The sequence below is a fragment of the Talpa occidentalis genome, unplaced genomic scaffold, assembly GCF_014898055.3.
Source record: "Talpa occidentalis isolate TD23 unplaced genomic scaffold, MPIMG_talOcc4v2.1 talOcc4.5, whole genome shotgun sequence".
Classification (NCBI taxonomy): Eukaryota; Metazoa; Chordata; class Mammalia; order Eulipotyphla; family Talpidae; genus Talpa; species Talpa occidentalis.
The window spans coordinates 81466075-81493543 of NW_023604861.1; the positions used below are offsets into that span (position 1 = coordinate 81466075).

A 27469-nucleotide genomic window follows, 5' to 3' on the forward strand; every position below is an offset into this window, starting at 1 on the left:
AGCCTTCTTTCTATTGGCTCTCAATCAAGGAAGATCTTTCCAGACCTTCCAATAGACTATCTTACAGTTCACATTAAGCAGAGCTGGATCATATGTCCACACCTAGACTAATAACTGAAGAGAGAAAAGGAGTTAAAATAACGTTTAGATAACCATGAAAATCAATATTAACTCAATGAAAACTATTTTTTTAAATAAATGGCTGGTTTAGGGCCTCCCCTGGTGGCGCAGTGGTTGAACACTGGGCTGCGAAGCTGCCTGCAGCCTGGGCAGTGCCAGTTCTATCCCTGGCCGCCGGCGAGGGTCCCACATGGCGCTACAAACCTCTCCTGCCACGCCCACTGCTCCCCTCAGCAGTGTATTTCAGTCCATCTGCCTGTTCTGTTCCCCACTCTGGCTCTGGTGAATTCTCTCACCCTCCCGCGCTTCTGACTGTACCCAGTGCTTGTATAAAAAAAAAAAAAATCTTTTAAAAAAAAATGGCTGGTTTAGAATAGTTATCATTCATTCCTTAGGAATAAAGTGGGATCTATTTCGCAACCAAATAATAATTGAGGGCCTCTCTTCACAAGAAGCAGGAATGTACATTGGATAGGCAACCTAAAGTTCCTGCAAGTCTCCATACTGCCTATTTCTGCACCATTTCCAACAAAGTTCTTCCACTTTTTAGTCACACTTAGTTTCTTGCATTCCCCAAATATTTTTTCACAGCTTCCAATTATGTTTACACTGCTATGTACGCCTAGAATGTCTTCTCATCTTTTCTCATTTTCAAAGTTACCTTTTATAGAAAAACCTTTCCAATGTGATGGTCTCTCAGTTCCATGATTGCTTCTCTCCCAACAATCAAATCCACCACCCTCCTCAGCCACTAATTTCATAGTCGTGCTTAAGACTTGTCATTAACTGCACCTCCATCACAATTTCAATTTCTTAGTTTCAAGTAAAAGGCAGGTTGATGTGCCTAGCTTACAAACTAATTCCAAGAGTCTAGCCTGCATTCCTCTACAATAGCATAGGGAATGGATTCTCCAACACTACTGTCTGCTTCTGAGAACCAAAGGGCAAAAACTAATTCCCAGCATTCACAATTGCTGGAGATCTTCCTGTTTCTACCCCTATTTTAATTGCCTATTTTAATTGCCATACTTTTGGGGATGAGAACTCTATATGCACTGAAGCAGTGCTATTTCCTAATCTACCCTTTCCTGATATCATCTGTGAAGTGTTGCCTCTGAAATACTATAGAAAAGTGAGAGAGGACAATTTTTATTTTGGCTATCTGAAAAACTAGTATCCCTATGGTGTAAAGATAACTGCCCAAATTTCAAGTATACCATAGATATAAATCTCTGAGTCAGAAGAAGACAATGGAAGAAGGACCAAAGCAGTTTCTCCTCTTTTTTTTTTTTTTTTAAGATTTCTTCTTAAAATATGCTTCTCCATTGGGAATTATTAGCCAGATACTATTTTTAAACCAGAATTGTTTAGTTTTGCTTTTAATCAAGGGGAAATTTTAGTAAAAATAGTTCCAAGCGTCTCAAAAAGTAAAGTCAATTTAGACTATTTTAAAACACATTCTCCCTATTTACTTCTGTAAAAAAAAAAAAAGTAAATAAATTAGGAGAAAATAGTTTAAACTGTTTCACACATTATGCAAAGAAGGAACCACGATAAATGAAGAACAAAAGTAAAAATATCTCTGGATAAAATCCACGTGTACAGATGATGATTCAGAGTATTATAAATAACTAATATGAGGTCAAACAAACATGTGTTAGACAGACAGATAGATAGATAGACAGACAGACAGACAGACAGACAGATAGATAGATAGATATACACACATCATTCTCTAAGGAAGGGCATATTTTATTAACCCTCAAGTTCCTTCAGTTTGGTATATACATTATTGACAAGTCCAACTGCTGGGCCCAAAGAAAACTAAAATATTTCAAGGTGCGTTTGCTTCTTTTTCCTCTGATTCATCATCCATGACCTAAAACCAAAAAAAAAAAAAAAAAGGGGGGGAAAGAGTGTAAGAAAAGGATTAGAAATTGCTATTTTCCTGATTTTAATATTACTTGTTTATACTCAACGATATAAGAATTCATGTCAGTCCAATAAGAATAAATATATAAATACCCCCCAAACATACGTTTATATAACCTGGTATCCTAACAAAAAAGAAAAGTGTTATCGGCAAATTAATCAAAGCACAGTCTCTTTTTTTGTCCCAAAAGAGAGTTCCAACATCAGAGTTTCAGCTGGACAGAGAATGATTAACTGGTATTTCCTAATATAGCCAACTTTTTTGTCTTCTTCCAAAAGCATCTTATTTACCTAAACATATTCTGGGGAGCAACACCTGTTATTATAAAAATATATATTAGAAAAATGAATTCCTAAAAAAAGTAAGGAAATAAAATATACTAGCAATTAATTATTTTGGTCTTACTGCGACAAAATTCATTTTACACATTAGAAAAATGTGAAGACTTTCACTGCTAATAAATTAAAAAAAACACTGATGAATACTTGAAGAAAAAATTTAAAAATTAATATTCTTTCATGAGTTAATACATCACTAAGATAACAAAGACCAACTCCTTTGGAGAAGAAAATAGTTATATTAACCTAAGAATTGTTTTTCTCTTCACCACATCTGCTGCAACTAAATGCCAATTCCAGTTTACAATCTGACTGCCAATTCAACAGCCTACCCTGAACAAGTGAATTTAAAAAGCTCCTTTATTAATCCACCAAAGCATAACTAATATTTTTTTAAGGCATATAGGAATAATGGAAAAAATAAGTTAAAATAAAAACTACATGAATCTGATTCTTATCTGAGGCAATTAATGGAAAACAATTCTCTCACAGTTGCTCAAATTGACTAAAAGTGGATATTTACCTCCAAAGAATTGATATTCTACATCCAATTTTAGCAACACCTAAGAAAAGAATTTTGCGAATCAACTAACTCCCATTTTAGGTAGAATATTATTAAATTTGGAATATTTCCAAATACTTATATAATACAAACTATGTATAGGACATATATAACACGGAGGGCTACGTGCTGCATAGGAATACAAAGACCTAGATATGATTATAAATCTTTCAGGGAACATAAAGCTGAAACAGACACATTTAACCAGTTAAAGCAGGCCTTGATTCCAAGTAGAGGACTGATAAAAACTAAAAAGAATGGCATGTATTATACCAAGGATAGATTTTTTTTTTAAAGATTTATTTATTTATTTATTTGTTTATTTATACAAGCACTGGATACAGTCAGAAGCATGGGAGGGTGAGAGAATTCACCGGAGCTAGAAAGGGGAACAGAACAGGCAGAACAAAGAAATACACTGCTGAGGGGAGCAGCGGGTGCAACAGGAGAGGTCTGCGCACCATGTGGGACCCATGCTGGCGAGCCAGGGATCAAATCAGCACTGCAGAGGCTGCAGGCAGCTTTGTAGCAGTGCTCAACCACTCCGCCACCAGGGGAGGCCCACCAAGGATAGATTTTTAATGATATCTAGAGACACATGAATGATTCTCAAAGGAACTTAAAGGACGTGCCCTCTGCTTAAAGGGACAGAATTATCTGAAGAGTTTTTCAAACTCCTAATTTTCATATACTCTTTTCCTCTAGGCTAATCTCCCTCCATAAGGCCATGCCTTTGGTTGAGAATCAGTGCAGTGAGGATCAGTATTCTACTGACAAAGTGCTGTGCTATATTTCTTAAGTATGTTGTGGCAAAAAAAAAAATGCTGACATCAGGCTACAGAAAAAGCACTGTAACTCATCCTCTAGTCTACTATATAACAATGTATGATCTCTTGATGAGCTTCCTCCCCGCTCATGTAAGAACAAGTTGATAAATATGTGGAGCTCTTCCCCTGAACACTTCTAAATTCTCATCTATAAAACTGCAGGCTTTGAATGCCCTTTTCATATTTTATTTATAACCTGAACAGTAGTATGCCCTCCTGAGTCTAAATTTCCTTATGGATAAAGTTGGAAGAACTTAATACACTACATTATTAGAAGACTAAATGAGGCAATATTTGCAAAAATGTTTTTACACAGTTGATATTCATATCAAGAAAATGTCAGGTTATGAATATCTTCTCTTTTCAAATATTTATTTTAATACTAAATTGAAACAATCATATAATATTGGCATACCTGTTCTACTCCTTCTACTTCTGGAATATAAAACTGTAGCATGTTCTGAATTCCATTTTTCAGTGTAATAATTGAACTGGGGCAGCTGGTACAAGAACCTTGGAGTTTCAGCTGTACAATGCCATTTTCAAAGCCTTTATAGATGACATCTCCTCCATCTTCCTGCACAGTTGGCCTGTGATCAAGAATATGTATGATATATTCAAAAGAAAAAGAAGTTTTTCATAAATTTTTTTAATATTTGCTATATTTTATTACATATATATTACTAGCTAATTAAATGTTGCTACATTTTACTACATATGTATTACTACCTAATTTATAAAACAGTTTGCTCCAGAGATTATGCATTTTATAAGCATCAGCTAATTATATTTAGTGAAAAAATTTTAATACAGCTCAGAACTTAGATTTTATATTGTTAAAATTCAAAGTTAGAGCAACTTTTACAACAGAGACTAACAACTGTGGCTGGTCTTATTTGTATTTTTAAATTTACTTTCAGATAAAATGCGAAAATTCATTCATACAATTATTTGTTTTACTTATTTTAATGTTGCGAAGTAGTAATCTCTTCAAGCACTTAATTTCATATTTCTTAATTATAGTAATTACTTAAGCTACATTTACTTCTTTTGGGTGAACAGAGGTGATTAAATAAGACATTAATACAGAAAAATGCATAAATCATGTATGAGCAATTCAATAAATTTTTACAAAGTAAATACACATTTTCCCCATACCAAGAAAAAGAGAATACCAGAAGGCCTTTGTCCTTCATTCTAATCACTCTTGCCAACCAAAGGTAACCATTATTCTAATTTCTATCATCATTCATCAGTATGTTTTTTAACTTTATAATTTATAAAATTAAATTCCATTTAGAATATTCGCTCTTTCGTATCTGGCTTCTTTTCGCTCTTTGTGAGTTTCTCTCATATACAATGTAGTAAGTTCATTCAATCTCACTGCCTCATTGTGTTCCATGAAGCAAATATGCCAGAATTTATCTATTCTATTGTTGTTGTTTTTTTTTTTTTTAGATTTATTTATTTATTTATACATGCACTGGGTACAGTCAGAAGCGCGGGAGGGTGAGAGAATTCACCAGAGCCAGAGCAGGGAGCAGAAGAGGCAGACCAACAAAACACACTGCTGAGGGGAGCAGCAGGCGTGGCAGGAGAGGTCTGCGCACCATGTGGGACCTTCACCGGTGGCCCGGGATCCAGCAGGCACTGCAGAGGCTGCGGGCAGCTTCGCAGCCCAGCGCTCAACCACTGCGCCACCAGGGAGGTCCTCTTGCAATTGTCTTTTGGTACACATATATAGTAGTACTGGGAACATACCTGAGAGTGGAATTGCTGGATCAAGAATATGCATATATTTAGATTTAGCAGATACCGCCAAATACTTTTCCAGTTACATAAACTTACATTCCCACCAGGAGTATATAAAGTATATAATTGGTATTTTAAATCTTAATGGTTTTAACCATTCTAGAGGATTTACTGTGATTTTCATTGTGGCTTAAATTTGAATATTCATTATAAATAATGAGTCTGAGCACTTTTTCATGTTTATTGGCTATTTGGTTACTGTCTTTGTGAAGTGTTTGCTTTACTCTCTATTTGATTTTCTTTTTCTTAGTAATTTGTAGGAGTTTTTAAATATATTCTGCCATATATGTATTACGAATATTTTCTACTCCTTACTTTGCTTCTCCATTGTATTTTTTGATGAAGAGAAAGTATTAATTATATATATATATATAATTTTACAGTGCAATATTTATGTCTTTTCCTTGATCTTCTTTGCACCTCTCGAAAAGAAATCTGTCTTGCCAAAGGTCATATAGATAGCTCTTATATTAAATTTTCTTTGTGAATTTATTTTTGTCCTTGACCTGTGGCTCTTTCTGAAGAACACTGCCTTACTCCTGGCCAAGGAGCAACCCATATGGAGCAGCAGACCTCTCCTCCCTTGTCCCCTGCTCCCCTCAGCAGTGTATTTCAGTAGATCTGCCTGTTCTGCTCCCCACTCTCTCTGGTGAATCCTCTTACCCCCTGGACATCTGACTTGTACCCCAGTTCTTGTATGCATAAACAAATAAATCTTTAAAAATAAATAAATAAATAAATAAAAATGGGGATTCTATGGTTATCATTTAGTAAATGATATCTATTTTAATCCCACTGTAATCAGAAAGCAATATTCTCAATGATTTAAATCACTGAAAGATTGATAATATCATCTATTTTAGTAAGCTTCCCATGTATTCTTGAAAAGATTATTTTGGCTTTTTTGAGTGCAATATTCTATGTAAATTCAGTCAAATTTATTAATCATGTATATAAAACTCTTCTCTTTTAACTCATCATTTTATGTGCTTGCTCTACTCATTAGTGAGAAGTGTTTTTCCAGATATGATTGTAGATCATCTACTTCTTTTAGTTTTGTCAAATATTCTTCCTGTATTTTGAAGCTGGTATGGGGGCCTCTCTGTTGGCGCAAGGGGTTAAGTCTCAGCACTATGAAGATAACCGCAGCCACTGCAGAATGAGTTCGATCCCTGGCCAGGGAGGTGACCCATAAGGTGCAGCAAACCTCTCGTCACACCTGCTGTTCCCCTCGGCTGTGTATTTCAGTACATCTGCCTGTTCTGCTCCCCATTCTGTCTCTAGTGATTCCTCTCAAACCTATCCCCACCCCATGCCTCTGGCCTATACCCCAGTTGTTGTATGCATAAATAAATCAACCTTTTTTTAAAAAAGCTGTTATTGGGTACATACAAGTTTAAAATTAGGATATATTCCTGGTTTAAATTACCCGTATATTATTATGAAAGATTTCTCTTTATCACAAGTAATATCTTTAGCTGTGAAGTACATTTTGTCTGATATCTATATAACTATACACCGGCTTTCTCTTCTTTGCATGGTATATAATTCTCCATCTTTTTACTTTCAACCTCTCTGTCTCATTATATTTAAGATGCATCTCTCTTTTTTTTAATTGAGATAATACTGGTCTACATTGTTTGTAATTTAGGAGCATAGGAGCTCCCTCCTTCAGGTGTTATTGCCATGGTATATCCACCAAGGTGCATCTCTCTTATAAGTAATATATGATTGGTGTTGTTTGACAATATCATTTTTTATTAATCAATATAAATAAAATATAACTACTAATAGACTTGGTTTGTATTGCCATCTTACCACTTGTTTACAATTTTGCATTTTTTGGATTAATCAAGATTTCTTTTTTATTATTCCTTTCTCCCCTTCCTCAGGTTGTTGGTTATATAATCTTTTACTATTCATTTAGTGTTTACCCTATAAATTGCCTACTTGGTTTCTTAAACTATAATATGTGTTAGTACTTTTACCAATTTCCAGATAAACTCAAGATTATAGAACATTTCATTTTACATTCAATACTTTTTATATTTTAATCATGCATTTTAACTCTAGATATATAAAAAACCTACAAGGCATTATAAGACCTTTCTTTGCTATGTATATTTTTCATGCTTTTTCCATTCTCTTTTTTTATGCTTCAATTTGGATATTTTCTACTGACCTATAACTCAGTGTCCTAATCTTCTCTTCAAGGCTGTCTGTCCAATGTGATGTTCAATTAATGTCATATTTTTTATTTAAGAATTACTATTTCAGTTCTCTAATGAAATTCTTCATCTTGTTTTCTGTTTTCTTAAACATATAATCACAGTTATTTTAAAGATGATGTTTGAGAACTCAAAGTTACTGTGGATGTGTTTTCTACTGGTCCAGTTTCTAAGTATGCCTAGTAATTTATGAATGAATAATAGACAATGTGTATGAAAAACAGAAGTGGATCAGGATATATTATATCAGAAATTATCTTCTCTTCTGGCAGTAGCTCAAACCACTATGGAATTAAACTCACTAGATGCTGCTTTACAATGTCTAGTCTACTTCTGATTTGTCCCCATTTCAATGGCTTGGTCCTCTAAGGAGCCCAACCGAGAGCCTGCATGTTTCCTGAGGCCCCACCATCCTTAACAGATCCTGAACTCCCAATTTTATTTTTCCACCAGTACCATAAAACTACTAAAACTCTTTTCAGTTCTCCAACTGCATTTTGTTTGACTTCATATAGTCTTTACCCCAGTACAGCTAAAAATACGCATGTACCTCTGAGTGTTAGGCTTACTTTTCCCTAACTTCTTTTTTCTCTGGGATTTTGGCATTTTAGTCAATGCTTCACTGGTAACCCAAAATTTAAGTTTTGTCTACTCATCTCAACAAACATGCTAAAAGCTAATGGTTTCTCTGATTCTTAGCAGCTGTCTCTAGCCAGCTTCTCATATTCTAGCCTCACATGAAGAATCAGCAAAAACCTCAGTAAGCTTCCCTCCTCTAAAGAATCTAATTATTCTGGCAATTTCCTGCAACATGCTTTCAAACAAAAAATTTTACTGCATTTTATCTAGCTTTTCTGGGAGTTCTCAGCAGGTCTGCCATAAGCAAAATGGAAACCTGCAGTTTTCCACTCATTGAAATTGATTCTTTATAGACAATATCCTGAAAACAGGATTGCCTCCCTTTTCTCATAATCCTCCAAATGTTAAGTCATTTTTTCCTAGGAAATTTGGTGTTATAACAATATCAAACCTAAATGGTTACTGTGAAAGATAAATTCCTTCACTGACAATGTTTAGAGAATGTAGAGACTAAATATAACTGACATGGCAAACTTTTGTAGTTTACATTGAAATATTTATTTTGGAACGCTACTATAATTTCACAGACAACCAAAAGCTTATGGCTATATGAAATTCTCTGGGTAGTATATTTGACTTCAGGTAGAAAGATGAGCACATACCGTATTCTAGTATCTAATAATTCCTTAATCATAGCCACAACTTCATCATCTTCTTCAGATCCTGTGAACAATTACAAATAAAAAATATCAACAGTAGAAATATTATATCCATGCAAGTACAAATATCAAATAAGATGACTCCAACTTAATGTTAAAAAGCACAGAATATGTAATTTGGTAAAGTGATAATATAAGTGATTTGGGGAAAGGAGAAGAGAAAATTTAAGGAGAGTTGATCGACTCAGCTTTTGGTGGTAAAGTATACTGAAATAACCTTGCTATTAGGGCCTGAATTTTTAGATTTTTAGTAAGTTTATAAGTTTAGTTAAGTTTGTAAGTTTCTCAAGCATTGAAAAGTAGCAGAGAAAATAATTTGCCCTTATTTTGATGGAAACTTTGAGAATCTACTTAGTAAGTTAAGTTACAATTTCAGTTCTCACCATAGGTGAGCATTATATTATTTTCTGTATGCTTGAAAAACTTTACAATTGTAGTTTTTAGTTTTTTATAATTCAATTTATACACACATTCAAGTAATACAAAGTTTTCCCCCAAAATGATGGGTAAAACAAATAAATACGAACTTTGATTCCCTCAAGAATTGGTATCGGGCTAATACCAGACATAATTCATTTTATTATACTTCACTTTATTGTACTTTGCAGATATTGTTTTGGTTTTGTTTTTACAAAATTTAAGATTTCCACCAATCTTTTGGTACCCTTTTTCTAACAGCATATACTGAGTTTATGTCTCTGTCTCATTTAATTAAGGTATGCATATTGCTTTTTAGACATAATGCTATGGCACACTTAAAGACTATTATATAGTGTAAATATAACTTTTATATTTACTGGGAAACAAAAATCTCAAGATTCACTTTATTGTAATTAGTCATTTTATTGCAGTGGTCTGTAAACATGCCTACAATATTTCCAAGGTATATCTGTATAGCAAATGACAAAAATCTGTATTCTCATACTTCTAAAATCAAGACAAAAGTGAAGAAAAGTCTAGAAAAAAAGATAAATTATTTCCCAATATAATACCTGCTTCTGCTGAAGATACTTCCTCCGTAACTAAGGGTAAGCCAGATGCAAAAAAGTCCATGATTGTTGCATAAATATCTGGTTTCAGTAAATTCCAGTCTAACTCTTCACTTTCCTGTAAATATTTGAAAGGCAAAACTACATTTTTTACAAAGACAAACACAAAACAATACTTTCTCTCTTTTAAGAATCTTTTACTATATGTACTCTATACTATGCAGCAGCACCTACTTCTGAACAATACATGCCAGTTTTAATTCTTAAAGGGTTTGGCTTATAATGATTTTTGAAAGATACAATCTTAGAAGACTTTTGTTAAATCTGTTTATGTACCTTGTCCTATTTAGGAGATACCAAACTGATTAAAAGATATATTTTTTTTATTTTATTTATACAAGAACTGGGTACAGTCAGAAGCGTGGGAGGGTGAGAGAATTCACCAGAGCCAGAGCGGGGAGCAGAACAGACAGACTGATGAAATACACTGCTGAGGGGAGCAGCAGGAGCAGCAGGAGAGGTCTGCGTACCATGTGGGACCCTCACACCTCTGGCCTATACCCCAGGTCTTGTATAAATAAATAAATCTTTAAAAAAAAAAGCCTCTGATTATCAATTACAAATCAGAAAAGGAAACAACTGATTGCTTATATGAGGTAAATAAGTTAGTTCATGATGAAGAAGGTAACTGAAAGAAAACAAATCAAATCTACTATTCTACCTATTAAATATCTTTATGTGCTCTAACTTAGGATATTATTTATTGGTTTTGTCTTTCCAGTTAAGAAAAAATAGTGGAGTGGGAGAAATTTCAAAAAGGATAACTATAAATTATGATGTGAAAGACAAATAAAAAGATAATTTACCAAAATCAAATCAAGATAATAAAGAAAAAAGTAAAATCTGGTAAGATATAATCACATGCTTTTATCCTAAAAGAAATACAGCAAACTTAATAAAAACTAAATAAAAACTTCTTAAAATGAATAATTTCCCATTTGTAAAATGAAGACAGGAAAACTAGTTGTAAGAATTTAGGTAATATATATAAAGCACTAGTGCCATATCAGACAAATCAGAAATATGAAACAATTTCAGCTACGTCAAAAATATAAAAAAAAAGAAAACTGAAGAATAACAGGCCAGAAATCTAGAAACTGTTAAAGACTGGGGATTAGTTGACACAGATTTGCTTGATACAACCCTACATCTGGGGAAAACCACTCAAAACTTAAAAATTCAGTTTAAGGGACTAAACTAATATTTATATTATCGTTCTCTTCCATAAAAATTTTTATGATTGGTGTGCGTGTCGTGTGGTAACATGCATCTGAGGAGCTATGATCCTATGCCTCTGAATTGATACAGTATTATAAACCAATGTTACCACACATAAAAAAAAAATAACACAGAATTTTTAAAAATTCTAAGAGTGTGTATTACGTGATAGACTTTTCTAGCTGAACATAACAAGATGGAAAAATCTTTTAACTTTGTAGAGCTTACATTCTAGCCCAAGAAAGACAGGTAATAAAAATAAACAAAAATATGATTAAGTGATAAGTGCAATGAAGAAAATAAGTAGACTATGAACACTTTAATATATATGGTCAAGAAAAGGCTTTCTGAGATCTCAGGAAAAAATAACATTATAAATAACAGGGAAAACATTTACAACTGAGATATTTGCAAGAAACCCAGACACTGGGATCACTAAAGAGAAAAATCGTAATTCCATTCCATATATAGATAAATAGCTATAGTGGAATACTGAACTACATGGAACTCATGGTTAAGTCACTCGTACTTACACTTTTATGGTATATCAAGAACTCAAGAGTAATCCCTTCAAATTGCTTAAGAGAAATTTAATAAATACTTTGATTTTGATGCAAAGTTCAGTGTATACACATCAATTAACAGATTCAAAAGGATACATAGTTCAAATTTAAATAGCTCATTTCTCATTAATCTAGTGGACTTAAAATGAATCAGCCTTGAACTTTATAGAAAATACAGATGTTGATTTATAATGTCACACACCTGAAACCTATATAATAATATGTTATTTCAATAAAAATTAAAAGAAAAAAAAAAAAGCACAGGTTTTTCTAGCAGATACTACTACTTTTGTTGGCATGGGTAGTATATTTAGCTGCATTTTTTGACATTGAGAGTCCACTCCACTGCCTGTATCTAAAATGTTATGGTATAGAGAACGCACACATTGTACAAAAAAAAAAAATGATGTAAAATATATAAATAAATAAATTTAAATAAAATGTTATTGTAGGATGGTAGAAAGTATCAGCTGCTGTAAGGAGATGTGTATTCAATCATTTTATTGGTCATATCTACATAGATTTTTTTTTTAAAGATTTAGTTATGCATACAAGAACTAGGGAACAGGCTAGAGGTGAGAGGAGTCACCAGAGACAGAGTGGGGAGCAGAACAGATTGACTGAAATACACTGCTGAGGGGGGCAGTGGCGAGACAGGCAAGGTCTGCTGCACCATGTGGATAGCTCCTGGCTGTCAGGGGATCGAACTCTTGCTGCAGAGGCTGCTAATAGCTTCACAGTGCTGTACTTAATCCCTTGTGCCACCAAGGAGACCCTAATCTTAAAAAAAAAATTAGTAAAACATAATACTTAGAAGCCAAAGTTTTATTCCTGCCAAGGCTGAGTCCTGGCCCTGCTTAGGTTGACTACATAATCTGGGATATTACACTTAATACACTGAAGTGCAAGTTTTTCCTCTTCTGAAAAATGAAGGATCTGAAATAAAGTCAATTTCAATGTGAAAATTCTATTAAATAACTTGAGAAACGTGAGAAGCAAACTTAATCTGAGATTTTTTTAATAACAGTATGTGAAATACATTAAGAATGGAAATTCTAGAGAGAAACATTAGACTTGGAAAAAAATAAAAGTACTTCATGTCTTATTTTAAATAATCCTGTGTTTACCTTTGTGACAGTGATGAAATATGGTCCAAAGAAGACACTTTTTACTCCTTCAATCCTAAATAACTGCCTGTGAATAAATAAAAATGTGACAAGATGTTTTGTTATGAAAAAGCCTGACACCCACAAAAGTAGAGAGAAGAGCAAAAAAACCTCCACATATCCATTATCAGCTTCATCAACTTATGACCAATCCTGTTTCATCCTCTTACTCTACAATTGAACAATCTTACTGCTAGCTAATTATACAAGAGAAATGAAAACATGCTGCACCAGACTTGCACGTGAATCTTTACAGCAGTGTTATTTATAAAACAGTCTGAAAATGTCCATCAGCTGGTGAAGGCTAAACAGATTGTACTGCTCATACAATGTATAGATAGTACTACTCAGCAATATATAGGAATGAACTATTGATAGTCTCAAAAACAAGAATGACTCAAAAAAAGCATTATATAAAATGAAGGAAGTATAGCACAAAAGACTATACAGCTCCATTCAATGAAACTCAGAAAAGATAAAACTGTAGTGGCAGAAAGATCAATTAACAGTATGACAGATGTGTTAACTAACCTTTTTGTAATCATTTCGCATTAAATCATCATAGTGTACACTGTAACCTTACATGATACTTTGTCAATTATATCTCAACAAAGCTGTAAAATTTATTTTAAAAAAGTCATGATTATAAAGCAAAGGACGCCAAAACCTGCTCTGGCTTTTTCTCCACCCCCCCAACCACACTTCTCTGCCCCCCCCTTTTTTTTGCCCCTTTTAAACCTAAACTAGAGTCAGTCTGCACATTAGCCTAACATCTCTTTTACCATGGCCCTCAGTGATATTGACATGCCAGAGTACATTAAGCACATGATAGTTTTTATTGAACAAGAATCCAATTAAAAAAACAGAAGAAACAGATGCGAAAGCAGAAGAGTTCCACAGTGAGAAAGGTCATCTGGTACAAACCCAAAGACCTTAGAGTGGAATAATATGAGAAGAAAAAAAGCAGATGGAGCAGACAGAGCTGATAAATGAATCAAGGCTCAAAATGCTCAGAGCAAGAGATGGCCTTATTACAAATCTCTAACTGCAGCAAAGAGACCCACAAGACAGTAAAAGATACAACCAGGAACCAGCTGCTGCTGAATGGACTGGACTTCATGGGTTTGCACCTGCTGTTGGAACCCCAAATGATTGTTTGCTACAGGTCAGGACTTCCCTCTGGTAAAGGCTGCAGGGCAAAAAATAAGTCCTATGTACAGTATGACCACCAGAAATGATGTTCATATCCAAACTGATCAGCAGGTCTACTTGCTTGAAATGGAATTGAATCTAAAATTAACACAACCTTCACTTGCTTTTGTAGCATGAAGGTGAAGGTATCAGAAGGTAGTTCCATGAGTATCACCAAATCTCCTTCTCTGGTTCCAACTGTCTAGTCTAGAGGATGATGAAGTGTGTGGTGTTCTCTGCCAGAAGTCTCTGCTCTTTAGGCTTAAAATATATGTGGGGAATGCATTCCTTCCAGCTGCTGTTGTTTCACTATTACCCGTTTAGTCTGTAAGTTTTCCTTATCAGGAAAAGTCATTTAACATTGGAAATAATATAGTTGGCATCTTTTCTCCTTCTTTCTTTTTTTTTTAAAGATTTATTTATTTATTTATACATGCACTGGGTACAGTCAGAAGCGAGGGAGGGTGAGAGACTCCACCAGAGCCAGAGCGGGGAACAGAACAGGCAGAAGGACCAAAGTACGCTGCTGAGGGGAGCAGCGGGCGGCAAGAGAGGTCTGCGCACCATGTGGGATCCTCACCTGGTGGCTGGGGATCGAACTGGCACTGCAGAAGCTGCGGGCACCTCGCAGCACAGTGCTCAACCGCTGCGCCACCAGGGAGGCCCTATTTTCTCTTTTTTTGGGGGGGGACTTTTACAGTGCATAGGAAATTCCCCTAACAAGAAAAGATTGTTTTCATCATATGCATGTGTGTATTTTTACAGAACAAAAAGGTTATGTTAAGAAGTCATTTTCAGAAGTCATATACATGTAAGCTAAATTTTGAGTGCTTTGTAAACATTTAAATTATGTATAAATGAAAATTGAAATTCATGACAACCTGTACAAATTAAGCTTTTTTCAAACTGTCCCTGAATTGGGGAAGAGGAGGGAATAATTTAATGAAAAGATGGTCTCTAATTTGAGATGGATGAGCTACAACTAAGAAATAAAATAAAGACATTGTCATTCTGCAAAAAAAAATAATTAATTAATTAAATTAAATAAAATCTAAGCCACAAGGGCTTCCCCTGGTGGCGCAGTGGTTGAGCGCTGGGCTGCGAGGCTGCCCACAGCCTCTGCAGCACCGGTTCATTCCCAGGCCGCCAGCGAGGGTCCCACCAAAAAAAAAAAAAAAAAAAAAAAAAAAAAAAAAAAACCTAAGCCACAAATAGGTTTTCTTGATTAAAATAAAAAGTCATTGCCATATTAAAAACAGAGTTGCCAAGTCATGGAGGTGAAGCAAGAGGACTGATAGCAGAGAAAAACAAGGGCTCTCCAACAGTGATAAAAATGCTCTATATTTTCATTTTAGTGATAGTTACATGATTGTATGCATCAAAACTCACTTAACCGTACTTTTAAAATAAAAACAGATGGGTTTCATTGCATGTAAATTATACCACAGTAAAACTAATTCTTAAAACTGTCTGAGAGGTAGTTACAATTTGAAAAGCCTTTGTAAGGGATTTGAAGGCAGTTACAGTTTTCCTTCTTTGTCTACCATTTCAAGAATACTACAGGAATTATTGTTTCTAAATTATTTAAGAAACAATAATTGGATCCTTTACACAACCACCCAATGTTAAATTTATAAGTAGTCACAATATTCTTGGTTGCATCTTATGATCCAGTAAGCCCACACCCCTGCTTTTAAGTAGGTCTTTTAACTGACTATACACCTACACTGTTAACAAAGGCTTTTTCTCCAAATCAGAGGACCACGCAGAGGAAATCAGCCTGATATCTATGTCATGGGAATTGCTTTAAGCAAGAATTCACAGGTGTGTCCCTAAAAGAAAGAAAAATTTAAAACAGGAGTTTCAAATTTTACCATATATGCTTTGTCATTTAGGTTACTTTTCTTGGGACAATTTCAACTTGTCAATGTTGAAAATAAAATATGATACCCAGAACTGAACACAGTATCCTAAACGTAGTCTGACCTATTCAGAATACAAAGATTCTTATGTCTTTTAGCTGTATACTATGACTCTGTTAAAGCTTATTATTGCATCATATCCAACATTAATAATTAAAGATCAGATTCTTTTATCCCATAATTGTATTATTCCTCTTTTAAAAATATTTATTTTGTAGAAGAACTGGGGTATAGGCCAGAGGTGGGGGTGGGGTGAGGGGATCACCAGAGACAGAGTGGGGAGCAGAACAGGTGGATTTACTGAAGTACACTGCTAAGAGGAGCAGTGGGCAAGACAGGAGAGGTCTGCTGCGCCATATGTGGGTCAAACTGGCTTGGATCAAACTAAGGCTGCAGTGGTGATAGCGCTGAAATTTAACCCTTAGGCATTGGGGAGGCCCCAATTGTGTTAGTCTTTAAATAAACTTAAATACAAGACTTTTGTTCCTGTTTGATTTTTACCTTAGTTGCTTTAATGTATCATTCCAGCCTAATGAAATTTTTTAATGTCTTAAAATTTTTTAACTTTGCCATCTAACATATAAACCAGGTCTTCCCATCTGAAAAAAAATAATTGTATATTTATTAATGTTGCTGATGAAAAAGAACATGAATATGCCAACTAAAGAGATATAGAGCCCTTTTCCTTATCTCTACACACTGACTTACACACTGCTTATATTTCTTTGTCTAGTCTCTAAGGATAGTGAAAAATAAATCAAATACCTCCCTAAAGTAAGATGTACTATTTTATTCATTCATTCAATCAGTTTCTCACTCTTTCAACAAATACTTGAATACTCACTGAGTGCCAGACATTGTATTAAATATAAATAGTAGGGATACAAAGATAAGCAAGATAGATTGGTCTCTGTCCTCATGAAACTTACATTCTAGTCCATGGCAAAAACATTCTCAGCTAAGAAAACAAAAACAAGATCAGTTTTGCCTCACTGAAAACAATAAATTCTGTGAGTCCAGGAAATAGATTATTTTCAAAATTTGAAAGGAACAGAATATCTGACAGAAATAATATTGAATATCTGACAGAAATAATTTCCAATTGGTAATATAATTAGGTAGGGTTTTTTAACTTTTACATTTATTAGTACAAAAATATGCAAACTCATTCTTGATGTAAACATTTCAAACTACCCATGTAAAGTGAAAATGCCTCTTACCCACCCACCCATTGTTAACCAGTCTGGTGTGCATTCTTCCAGATCTTTGCTCTGTGCATTTTTGTTGTTTTGTATATACTGTTTTTATATACATGATAATCACATTGTACTCACTGTTCTGCAACTTGTTTGCCTCACTTAATAGTCTTAGAGGTCATATAATAGTCATAGAGGTTTTTCTATGACTGTAAATCTGGGTCTTCCTCATCCTTTTTACTATTTGCAGACTATGGATGAACAAAGTTTATTTACTCTTCCCACCAATGAATATTTGAGTTATTTCCAACTTGTTATCATTACCAACAAGGCTACAATAACATCCTTATACACACCTTATGAATATCTGTGGGTGTCCCCTTGGGTAGTGTTTTTCAAACCTATCAGTAAGTTGAAATAGTGATCAGGACTTTAACTAAACTAATAAACCAAAACAAAATAACTGAACTGATTCTAATATTTCTTATTATAAATAGTTTCTAATAGTTTGAAATAAGAGGACCCAAAGAGATCCATACCAAAACACATTATAATTAAAATGGTAAAAGCTAATGATAGTAGCTGGAGAAAAACAGGTTGTACATATACAAGAGAAACCCCCTAAGGCTATCGGCAGATTTTTAAACAGAAATATTGCAGAAACTAGCATGCTGCAGAGAGCAGCATGGCTAAGTCCTGAAAGGAAAAAACTTCTAGCCAAGAATTCTATACTTGGCAAGGATGTCATTCAGAATTGAAGGAGACATTAAGCGTTTCCTGGATACACAAATACTAAAGGAGTTTATCACTAAACTGAAAAGAAATGACACTAATGACAAGAAAACATACAAAGAGAAAAAGTAAATGTACAGTGAAAGTCATGATCAATCACTTATAAAGCAAACGTGAAGATTAAAAGATAAAAGTAGTAAAAATTAACTAAAGTTTCGATAATTATTCAAAGGTTGTATATAACTTATGTGATATAACACAAAGATGTAAAATGAGATCAAAAATATAAAATGTGGCTGAAGTGACAAAAATGTAAAGTTTTGGAATGTACTCAAATTTAAGTAGCTATCAATTAAAAACAGAATGTTATACATGTAAGATGTTAAATCTGAAATTCACAGTAACCACAAAGCAAAAACTCTTAGCAAACACACAAAAGAAAATGAAAAGGAATCTAAGTATACCACTGAAAAAATTCACCAAATCTCAAAGGAAGAAAGAAGAAAGGACTAGAGAAGAACTGTAAAAACAGCCAAAAAACAATTAACAAAATGGCAATAAATACACACCAATAAATAAAGCCTTAAATACAAACTGAATAAATTGTCTAATCAAAAGACACAGAGTGATGAAATGGATAACCTAATGTACCTGTCCATAAATAAATAAATAAATATGTGGTATATGTACACATTGGTATATTAGTCTGGTAACAAAAAAAGAGGAAATTTTGTCATCTTCAACAACATAAACCCTGAGATTTTACTAAGTGAAGTAAGTCAGAGGGAGAAAGACAAACACCATATTTGTCTTCCTGTGAAAGACAAAGAAACAAAGTAAATGAGCAAACAACAGAATGGTGATTACCAGAGGGGAGGAGGTATAAAGGTGAGTAAGATGGGATCAATGGTATGAGGAAGGAATAGAAACTACAGTTTTAGTGGTGGATCATAAAGTAGTTTACACAGAAGTCAAAGTACAAAGATATACACCTGAAACTTATACAGTTAAAAACCAATGTTAATTCAAATTAAAATCAATTTTCTCTAGCTATCAGTCAAAAAAGATTCATGGAAATAATTTAATCATTTGTGTTTTATCATCTGACACACATTTAACATGTCTTTAGTGGATTTTAAAACTGTTTTCACTGACTAGTTTTTAAAAAACCATGCTATATCTGATAACTATTATCACTTATAGTTTTGAATGTAATATTTCAGAAAGCACTCCATTTTGAAACATCTAGAAATTTAGGTATTCTTAAGAATAAAATAAGCAAGTTTTCATTCTTTTTTAAAACAAAGTTTTAAAGATTAGAATGGAAATTTACCATGATTTATCACACTGGTTTTCTGTTTTTAATAAAAATATAAATTTTTAGTCATACTGCAGCTCTCTTAAATATATCACTTGCAGGAGAAAGGTTACCTAATGTCAACTCTTATTTTCCTTTATCTCTTACTTGAAAATAATGTATTGAAAAAAATGCATTGTACATAAAAATGCAATTTCTAAATAAGGCTGGCTTAATGCCCAAACCAATTGTTTCTCAGTAAAAGCAAATGAAAAACAGTAACATACCTAGCCAGAGGGGAGCGAAATGCTGTAGCTGGTGTGGGAAAGTCCATGGTCCTTGTCTCAAGAACTGGTTTTCCTGGAATAAACTTCAAGCTGTTGGGATTTGGAGTATCTTGTGTTTGAATAAACATGTATCTCACTAAAAGAGAAAAAAGAAGAAATGTTTTCTAGAAAAAAACAGCACTTAACAAGTCTATGGACTATGGAAAGCTCATTTTCAGAGAACCAAAAGAAAAAAAAAAATAAGGCATTATACTCTAAGCTAACAGAGTCAATTTCTAAAGACAAGGAAAAAAGGTATCATTTACTTGAAATTGTATCACACTAATGTTTTTAAGGAGTTTAAAATACAAGTTTCTAAAAAAGGAAAAGTTATCAATATATTATAACTGCATTGAATTCTGTATTAACACTGATTATTGAGTTTTATTACTCAATGGATTCTAGCAATAACCTATACTTAAGGACTAAGACATGTAATCACTCAGGAGTTTTATATGTATTCCATTTAGTGATTTGGTTATAATGGCTATTATAATCATAAGTGATCATCACAGTGGTATTAATATGGTAATATACTATATTCTCCTCTTTCCAAAGTGCTACCTCTCTCTTAAAGACAATAAAGTTAGTAATGTACAATGACAACTAATATTTATTATAGGCTTATTACATGTCAGGGTTGAGTACTTTAAATGTATTTAAGCTTGTAACAGCCCTATTTATTCCCATTTTACAAATGGCTTGGAAACAATCATGTCTTAATTTCTTATGAAAATTAACTTTGTGACCAAAAAAAAAAAACTTCTCATTCAAGAGCAGCACACTGATAGGTTAAGGACAGTATGTAACAGTAACTAAAATGTATTGAGTGCAGCAGATCTGGAATAACATCCTCTTGTTATGTTGATATGTCAAAGATATGTACAACAGGTTCAATGGCTTGTCAAAAGTGTCCCAGTGTGAGTATCATTGCGTGTGTGAATGCACCCTGAGATGAAGAATTGTCCTGTCCAAGGCTGGTTCAGAAACCCTCAACCCTGAATCAGAATAAGCAGGTTGAAAAATGAATGGGTGAATATAAATCATTGTTTAACATTAAAAGTATTTAGAAATTTAATGGTTTTTAGAACCAGCTAATGTCACAGTAACTTATATCTTGTTTATATCCATTAGCCTATTGTAAAATTATTTTTGTTAACATTTCATTAAAAGTTGCAGTCTCCAAGAACCTATTGACAGTATTAAGTAAGGACTTACTGTAATTATCATGCTTGGCATGATGATGAGCACTTTATATGAATTACATAATTTAATCCTTATAGTCTCCCAAGAAGAGAGTTTTAACACCATCTTACAAATGCGTAAACTAAAGCTCAAAGTCACTCAACAATTTACAGAGGTAGTATTCAAGCTCATTTTTCCAGAGTGACTTGCTTAACCATAGAGTATACTGCCACTCCATATGTAAGTACCAAGTATAAAAGGAAGAGATATTTAAGATCAGTCTTCCTATCTTATAATAATCTTCATGCCACATATATCAGAGTCAATATCAAAAAGCAACAGTTTTATTTTAAATTAGAAAGAGATTAAATTTGACAAAACATATGGTTGGTATAGAAGTGCTTTTCTTAACCATTACAGAGAAAAGTCTAATTTGACAGCTGAGAATTGTTTTTGCACCTTGCCATGCAGTTCTAGCTAACTGATGTTGAGTCATTTCCTTGGTGAAACAGAAATCTAAACTTAACTTCCATACATTTTCTTAAATCACTGTCCTATAATTATGTCATCTGTTGCCTTTGTGACCAGGCAAATCCTAAAAAATAAATAAATAAGTAACCTCATTGTCTAAGTACTTGATTTAAAATACTTATACTCCCAAACAATAAATTCCTCTGAAAATCTGTTAAGAGAGAATTATTTTTCAGATGAAAGAACTACTACCACTTTCCCCCGAAAGTGTCATAAGGGTTACAATAGGATTGACTGATCTAAAATAATTTTTCCTATTATGTGTGATAACAATTGGTAATAGGTAAATAGTAGCTATAAGCACCTCCCAAAATATAGATTAATGGTGCTTAAAGTCAATATAAAATATTAAAATTAGTGGATCTTCAATTTGAAAAGTATAGATGAAAATATAATTCAATCCTACAAAATTTTAAAGTACATAGTTTAACCTGATTTAATTGTTCAATATTTATGCCTAAATAATTCTTGATTCTAGGAGACAAGCAAGGCATGCCTCTTATTGCCCCAGAATACAGGAGAAGTTAGGTCTTCACCCTGATCCACTCTAACCATTAGCTAGAGCCACCCTGCAGAGCATGGCCACAAAGGTAGAGAAAGACATGGAGCTAAGTCAAGAACTGGATCCAAACTCTTACAGTTCCAGATGCACTTACAGGTAAGCATTAAACACAGAGACACACAAATACACCCTCCTCCCACAGTTTCCTAACCACATGACAGTGGTCATATTTCATTAATTTTCAAATCCTATCTTTATCTCTGTTTCCAATATTTAGTAAATGAAAGTATGTAACATCAATAAGATTGTCAACAAAACCACAGCAATCAATTTTGACTTAAAAAAAGAAAACATTCAAAGTACTAGGTTCTAGGTGTGGATGAAAGATAGAAATTTGATTTTAGGGATATGCAATGCATGACTCTTTGAAACATGAACTCATTTGTAACTTCTTTTTAAATTTTCATTTCAGAAATCCTATAAGACACTGAGAATTCATAGATCTACTAGACACTGTTCTAAGGATTCTGGAAATCTAATGATGGTGTTTTATCTAAGCAAATAATTACAGTACATTGTAATGTTATGATAGGAAAAAAATGCTACCTTCTTTCATATGCATCTAAGTAGACATTTTACAAATTCTCATCTTTTGTGATCCACAAAATTTCACCCAATCAGTTTCATTAGCTTCTGAAATATAATTTGCTCCCAAAGAAGTGAAATTTTACCTGTGTAATGTAAGGTTTCAGGTAGTGGGAAAAGTGGTCTTTGTAAAAACTGGTACAAAGGCTGTTTCTTAATGGTGTATGGATTCATCATATGACAGAATCTACAATTAAAAACAAATAAAACTTACATTCTACTCAGATAAGTTCATTTTTACTTCTCATATGTACAATAAAAAAATGAAAATAAAAATGAATTTCATTTTCCATCCACGAGTAGAAATTTATAGCCTTGATAACTTATTCTTACTTGGTATAAGAAACAGAAATGCGGGCCTCCCCTGGTGGCGCAGCGGTTGAGCGCTGGGTTGTGAGGCTGCCCGCAACACCGGTTCATTCCCAGGCTGCAGGGAAGGGTCCCACCCCCCCACAAAAAAAAGAAACAAATGCATCTATGTTAGCGATTTATAACCTAGAGTTCCAGCCTCTTACATGAGCATCAAGGAAGCAAAGAACTACAAAACTTTTTCTGTATTTAAGAAAAAAATTTTTGACTAGGTAAGAGTCACATGGTTCAAAATTCAAAGGAAATAAAAATAGTAAACAGTCTCTACCACCAAATATCTCCCCTGGAAAAAGAGAAACTATACCACCTGTTCTGAAAAGTATTTTGTTATTTCAAAAGTCTATCAACAAGTGCACTATTCTCCAAAATGCTAAAAAAGCCAACAATCTATATATGCTTTTGGATTGAAAACATATTAACTCGGGCCTCCCCGGTGGCGCAGCGGTTGAGCGCTGGGTTGCGAAGCTGCCTGCAGCCTCTGAAATGCCGGTTTGATCCCCGGCTGCTCCCCGGCCACCGGGGGAGGGTCCCGCATGGCGCGCAGACCTCTCCTGCCGCCCGCTGCTCCCCTCAGCAGTGAACTTGGGTCCTTCTGCCTGCTCTGCTCCCCGCTCTGGCTCTGGTGAATTCTCTCACCCTCCTGTACTTCTGACTGTACCCAGTGCTTGTATAAATAAAATAAATAAATAAATAAATAAAAATAAATAAATATTAAAAAAAAAACAACATATTAACTCATTACTGTTAACGTTGGTCATTTTATTCTGATAGAGAAGTGTTGATTTTTTCATGGCTATTTTTTCATGGTTTTGACAAAAACAATTACTGGAAAAGGAATTAAAAATATGTCAGTAAGTAGCGAAAAATTTTAGAAATCGTTGCAAATTACCTTAATAAAGTTTACTTTAAATTACTACTATTGGTGGCGCAAGGGGTTAGGTCCAAGCACTGTGAAGCTATTTGAAGCCACTGCAGCACAGCACAAGTTCAATCCCCTGACCGCCAGGAATCTAATACACATGGCACAGCAGACCTCTCCTTTCTTGCCTTCTGCTCCCCTCAGCAGTGTATTTCAGTAGATCTGCCTGTTCTGCTCCCCACTTTGTCTCTGGTAAATCCTCTCACCCCTCCCCCACCTGTACCCCAGCTCTTGTATGCATAAATAAATAAATCTTTTAAAAATAACTGCTATTACTCAACAATTTTCATTCACAAGTCACTGAATTTTAAGAATACATATGATCATTTCAAAAAACATTTCCCTGATTTTCACTTGCAAACTCATTACATGTAGAGACTGTCTTCATTTCTATGGCAGATGGTTCCAGTTCCACAGCTCTAAAAGTTAATATGCACAGCTACCTCATAAAGATTGGGGCACAGATGTATCCAGATCATCCACATAAAGGGCTTAAAACAGTGCAAGGTCATGTAGTAAATGTTCAATAAAAGTTAACAACCACTAGTATTATTATGTGATAGGTAAGCCTTAATTATTTATTGAAGTTCCAGGTCTGGGGTGAAAACATTGTTAAGAATGGCTCGAGGCCTAAATTTTTAATATCGTGGGATATGGAAATAACACCGAAAGCACTCTTTTCCCTTCTGCCCAGAAAAAAAGGCAGGAGGCTGAATAAAACTAAACCACATTCTGAGAGCTATGTGTTTCAAGTTAAAAAAAAACAGAACAGTAAAGGTGAGTTAAGTCATTCAAGAAAGACGGCTATTCAAACATGAGAGGGACAGAAGGCACTTAAAATTCTTTCTGCAAACTTAAGGAAATGCATTTAAGCTCCAAGAGCATCATTAATACTAAAACTTCTAACACTCACGAGGTCAAACTCATTAGTCCCCTTTCTCCTTGTGTTGCAGAAGAGAAATCAGGGTTCAACACCTAGCCTCCTCAGTGCCTTTCGCCTAACCAAATCCTGAGTGAGTAAAGTCATTTGGGAGGCCAACCTCAAAAGTCAGGGGGCAAAGAAGAGTAAAAACAAGAAAATGAAGAGGGCGTAGGAGATAGGAAGGAGATCTAGGCATGTGGATTCTCATCGGAGTTCCATCACTTAGAAGCTGTGTGACCTCAATCACAGCCCCTTTCTGGGCCTCACTGAGACAGTGAGGAAATGAGACGGGGCATTCGCTTCCATTATGCATGACACTTTGATTTTGTGTTTAAAAGACAGAGGGACTGCACGTGGTGCAAGGGCTGGTGGGGCCAGACGATTCAAAAAGAGCTCTTCATTTCAGTCTCTACAGCCGGTATTTGCGAGCCTCCCTACGGCAAGAGCCCTGTCAGGCAACGGGTCCCAGAGCCTGGCACCGGAGTCGGCCAGAATTAGGGGTGCAGCGCTGCCTCACCGAAAAGCGCCCACCTAAGGGCGAAACCCCAGAGGGCGGGGAGGCTTGGCCAGACCGCTACTCCCCATCCCATTTGAGGGCGGGTCCGCGAGGCTGCGAACGCTCTGCTGGCTAAGCCCAGCCGCAACCAATATGGAGCTCCAGGCTCGTCACCTACCGGCTGCGTAGCCCCGCGGCAGCGGCCGCTGCTCTCCAGCCCCGCCGGGCCGCCGCCGCCATCTTAGTCCGAGTGCGTAGAGGACAGACCCAACCCCCTCGCGCGCCTGGGGAGCCCCGCGCAGGCGCAGACCGGCCCACCGAGGCCTGGCGCCGAGGAGCGCGCGCCCTACCGGCCGCGGGGGGCGCCGCCGCGGATGAGTGGGGCCGTTTGCTGCCCTTGCCTAAGTCCTGCCTAAACCTGGACGTGGGAAAGGGGAGGAGAATGCGTGCTCGGTAAGGCACGCACGACTCCGCAGGCACGCGCCAAGTCTTCGCTTGCTTTCCCTACTTACTAGGTGCGACCCTCGCACCGGCTGACCCTGTTATTGGGATGCTGTTCCCCATCCCTGCACCTGCCCCATTGCCCCTTGCAGGCTGCTGCTCACCCTCCAGGCCCTCTGTAGGGTGCTTCCCTTCCTCCAAACACTTGATGTGAACCTCTGTGATTTTCTGGCCTGGCAGATTCAATCATCTTGTAACCAACTCGCACGGAAGATAGCACTTAGTGAGTTGCTGCTCTTCAATGTATAAACATGAGTATTGACCAGTTTCCAGAGCAAAGTATAAAAAGTCCCTCGACATTCTTCCAGAACTTTCTTGGGGTATTCGGCTTTCTCTCAGACAGCAGTTCCCAAAGTGTGGATTGGGGCCTGCAACGGCGTGGTAATGCTTTGGGAGTGCAAATATGGATGTTAGCACCAGTTGCAGAAATAGACCACTGGCAGCACCTCCTGCTACTGCCAGTTACTCTCCGGCCTCACTGGACTGTGAGCTCCACACGACACACATGTTTACTTTCTTCCTGATTTTATTCCCAGTGCCTGACATTTAAGAGATGCTCAAAATATACTTGCTGAAGTGAAACCTCCAAAGAACCAATTGCCTCCGAACATATATAATTTATTTTATTCTTATATTGTAAGTTTTTCCCTTCTAGAATGGACACCTCACAAGGTTAGGGATCTTTGCCTACACTGGTAACTGATAATGTCTCACATGCCTAACACAGTTCCTGGCACATGATTGGCACTCAATAAGTATTTGTTGCATGAGCCCTAATTTTCCTAATCTATAAAATGTGGGTAACAATACCTACAAAAGTGGTTGAGTGAGTGGAGTAGAGAAAATGCATTTCAAGTGCCTTGCACTGAGATTGTTACTTAGCTCGGTATAATAATGCTGTTGTCGTCTGTAAAATTTTGAAACCCATTCCTGATATAACTACAAGGGGTGCCATCTGAGGTGAGCAGCTTGGTCTGTGGTTTTCTCAGATCTGAAACAGGTTTGACCATTGGGGGCCGGGGCAGTGTGGCAGCAGATAAATATTTACCTGAGGCACTGAGAAACCTCCCTGGCAAGAATTCATCCTGGAAAAGAGCTCCCTCCTGGGGGTGGGGGGGGGGAGGTCAATATTCAAAAGTTTGATCCAAGATCAAACTGTCTTTTGGCCCAGGGAGAAGGCTTGAACCAAGCCCACATACCAAGAGAGCTATTTTGTTAAAACATCTAAGTCTATGTGACCCTTGAACCTGGGCTCATGCTGCTCTCTCCCAGGGAAAGCAGAGTGTGAGCAGCAGAGCACAATTTAGCATTCACTAGACACCAACCTGAGACAGGCTGCGGCAGGACAGCCGGCATCTGGATGGGACAAGCGGGTGGATGTTACACTGTGAGTTTTTGGCTTCTGGAGCTGGCTGATTTGGCAGCAAGCTGCAGAACAGTTGAGGTAAATATATAAATGGTAGCAGAACAGAATCTGTTCCAAGCATATGTGGTCCCAGGAGTCACTGGGAAAGATGTAGATTGTTAGAATTTCTTCAAGGTGGGAGCAGACAGAGAAATGTATTGTGACCCTTCTTTTAGTCAGAAATTGGTGACGCTCTGGAGAAACAGGTTAAACAAA

General features: G+C 35.7%; 1 protein-coding gene and 1 pseudogene across 3 annotated transcripts; one reads left to right on the top strand and one right to left on the bottom strand.

Moving 5' to 3' along the window:
- Positions 1–1622: 1622 nt before the first annotated feature.
- On the bottom strand, positions 1623–25598 carry NFU1 (NFU1 iron-sulfur cluster scaffold). 3 transcript variants are annotated; one of them, XM_037527537.2, is made up of 9 exons: positions 25526–25597; positions 22728–22828; positions 19740–19875; positions 17780–17824; positions 13076–13142; positions 10111–10225; positions 9062–9122; positions 4196–4370; positions 1623–1999 (listed from the first exon to the last, which is right to left on the bottom strand). In XM_037527537.2, exons 1-9 carry the CDS (start codon positions 25585–25587, stop codon positions 1955–1957), a joined length of 807 nt encoding a protein of 268 aa, XP_037383434.1. In that variant the 5' UTR covers positions 25588–25597; the 3' UTR covers positions 1623–1954. The 3 variants fall into 3 exon arrangements, with proteins under 3 accessions (XP_037383434.1, XP_037383436.1, XP_037383435.1); XM_037527539.2 differs by lacking the exon at positions 25526–25597 and adding an exon at positions 24843–25080; XM_037527538.2 differs by lacking the exon at positions 17780–17824 and having other exon boundaries at positions 1626–1999; positions 25526–25598.
- Positions 13751–14466, top strand: LOC119259032 (V-type proton ATPase subunit E 1-like; annotated as a pseudogene).
- Positions 25599–27469: the final 1871 nt, after the last annotated feature.

What these genes read in the sequence shown, in the direction of transcription:
- NFU1 (XM_037527537.2), bottom strand. Translation starts at nt 25,587, where the DNA reads ATGGCGGCGGCGGCCCGGCGGGGCTGGAGAGCAGCGGCCGCTGCCGCG. An exon ending in GCCGCGGGGCTACGCAGCCG is followed by an intron (nt 22,829 to 25,525) that starts GTAGGTGACGAG and finishes TTTTAATTGTAG; the next exon opens with ATTCTGTCATATGATGAATC. An exon ending in ATTTCATCACTGTCACAAAG is followed by an intron (nt 10,226 to 13,075) that starts GTAAACACAGGA and finishes AAATATTTACAG; the next exon opens with GAAAGTGAAGAGTTAGACTG.